General features: G+C 49.3%; 1 protein-coding gene across 1 annotated transcript; it reads right to left on the reverse strand.

The window, feature by feature from the left end:
* LOC140403432 (basic phospholipase A2-like) lies at positions 1-561 on the reverse strand. Its single transcript, XM_072491344.1, has one exon. The coding sequence runs from the start codon at positions 559-561 to the stop codon at positions 1-3; it is 561 nt and encodes a 186-aa protein (XP_072347445.1).
* Positions 562-1,765: the final 1,204 nt, after the last annotated feature.

Genomic DNA, 1,765 nt, shown 5'->3' on the forward strand with positions numbered 1-1,765 from the left:
CTATCTTCTGGTTTCCCCCTCCACGTCAATCCTCTCCTCTTGGGGGCATTTCCGTTTGGGCTCAGTGCAGAACTTCTGCTGATAGTTTGCGTACTCGTCCCGATATGTGGCGATGGCCAAGCACTCGCCAAACTGCTTATCACAGAGGCAGAGGTCGCTGGAGCAGGGGTCCGAGCCCTCCGGGCACTCAGCCCTGCCCAGCTTGCACAGCGAGTAATTGGGCTTGAAGTAGACGTTTGTGCCCTTTGCGCACGAGGCCTGGAGGGCGCTCTCGTAGCAGCAATCGTGGTTGAAGCAGCAGCTGTCAAAGCCATCCAGCGGCACACCGTCGCCCCCTTTGCCACAGTAGCAACCGTAGCCATTCACGCTGTAAATGGAGAACTGATAACGGTTCCTGTAGCACCAAAGGACAAACGCGATGTCCAGCACACTCCTACGTGACATACCGCGGGAACGGAGGCTGCCATTCTCGATGGGCAGGTCCTGGCAGAGTGCGAGAGGCATCAGCTGATAAAGCAGGAAGAGGTGGAAGATTACTGGCTGCCTGAACGCACGATCCATCGGAAGCCTCCGCTGTTGTAGTGTCTCGACCGGGCCTCTCTAGGTGGGTCAGCAGCCTGTTCACTGAGCCTCTTGCTCGCTCCGCTGCCAAGGGGAACCCTGAAATTAAGAAACGTTCCCCCTGGCAGCTTATGAGTGCTTCTATAATGGAACGCCAAACCACAGCCGACGCGGGGACATTTCCTCGGAGGTGATTTTTCTGTTTCATAATGGGAAAGGTGAAGGGCAGTTGAGCTGGTGTACATACAAAATAGAAAAGGTTCTAGAACAGAATAGGAAGACGGAGACAATTGTCAGAGGGACGCGAGAGATCTGAGACAGACGAGCAGTTGTCATAGAGGGCTGGAGAGCGAGGGAGAGATAGAAAGAACGAAGGGGAAATCAGAGAGTATGAGAGATTAAAGAACAATTATAGGAAACAGTCAGAGAGAGGGCATTGGTGACACCACATCTGGAGTATGGTGTACAGTATTGATCTCCTTATTTCAGAAAATATTTAAAAGCATCAGAAGGAATTCAGAGGAGGTTTGTTAGACTAATACCAGGAATGAGTCTTATAAGGAAAGATTGCAGAGATTAGGTTTGTATCTGCCGGTGTTTGGAAGAGTAAGAGGCAACTTGATCGAAACCTTTAAGACCCTGAGGGGTATTGACAGGCTGGGTGTGGAGAGGATGTTTCTTCTTATGGGAGAATCTAGAACTAGGGGTCACTGTTTAAAAATAAGGGGTCACTCATTTAAGACAGAGATGAGGAGAAATGTTTTCTCTGAGGGTGGTGAGTCTCTGGAGCTCTCTTTCTCAAAAGGCAGTGGAAGCGGAGTCTTCGCATATATATATATATATATATATATATTTAATATTTTTATTCAAGAATGTTCATTTATAACAAATTAAATATTCAAACTATGCAAACAAACTTTCCATTATTACAAAGAATATCGCCAATGTAATCCCACCCATCCTCACCCAGTTTTGTACCAAGGCCAACCCCCCAAGACCCGTCCCCCCCCACAAAGAAAGCCCTACTAGACTGATCAACAGCGCCCCCAAACCCCCCTCCCTAACAGCTGACGGTAACCAGCTCTTTAAAAAAGGTAATGAACGGGCAACACGGTGGCGCAGGGGGTTAGCACTACTGCCTCATGGCGCCGAGGTCCCAGGTTCGATCCTGGCTCTGGGTCTCTGTCTGTGTGGAGTTTGCACA

Source organism: Scyliorhinus torazame, chromosome 28, assembly GCF_047496885.1.
Source record: "Scyliorhinus torazame isolate Kashiwa2021f chromosome 28, sScyTor2.1, whole genome shotgun sequence".
NCBI lineage: Eukaryota > Metazoa > Chordata > Chondrichthyes > Carcharhiniformes > Scyliorhinidae > Scyliorhinus > Scyliorhinus torazame.

Coding starts and splice junctions, on each gene's coding strand:
- LOC140403432 (XM_072491344.1), bottom strand. CDS start 561: ATGGATCGTGCGTTCAGGCAGCCAGTAATCTTCCACCTCTTCCTGCTT.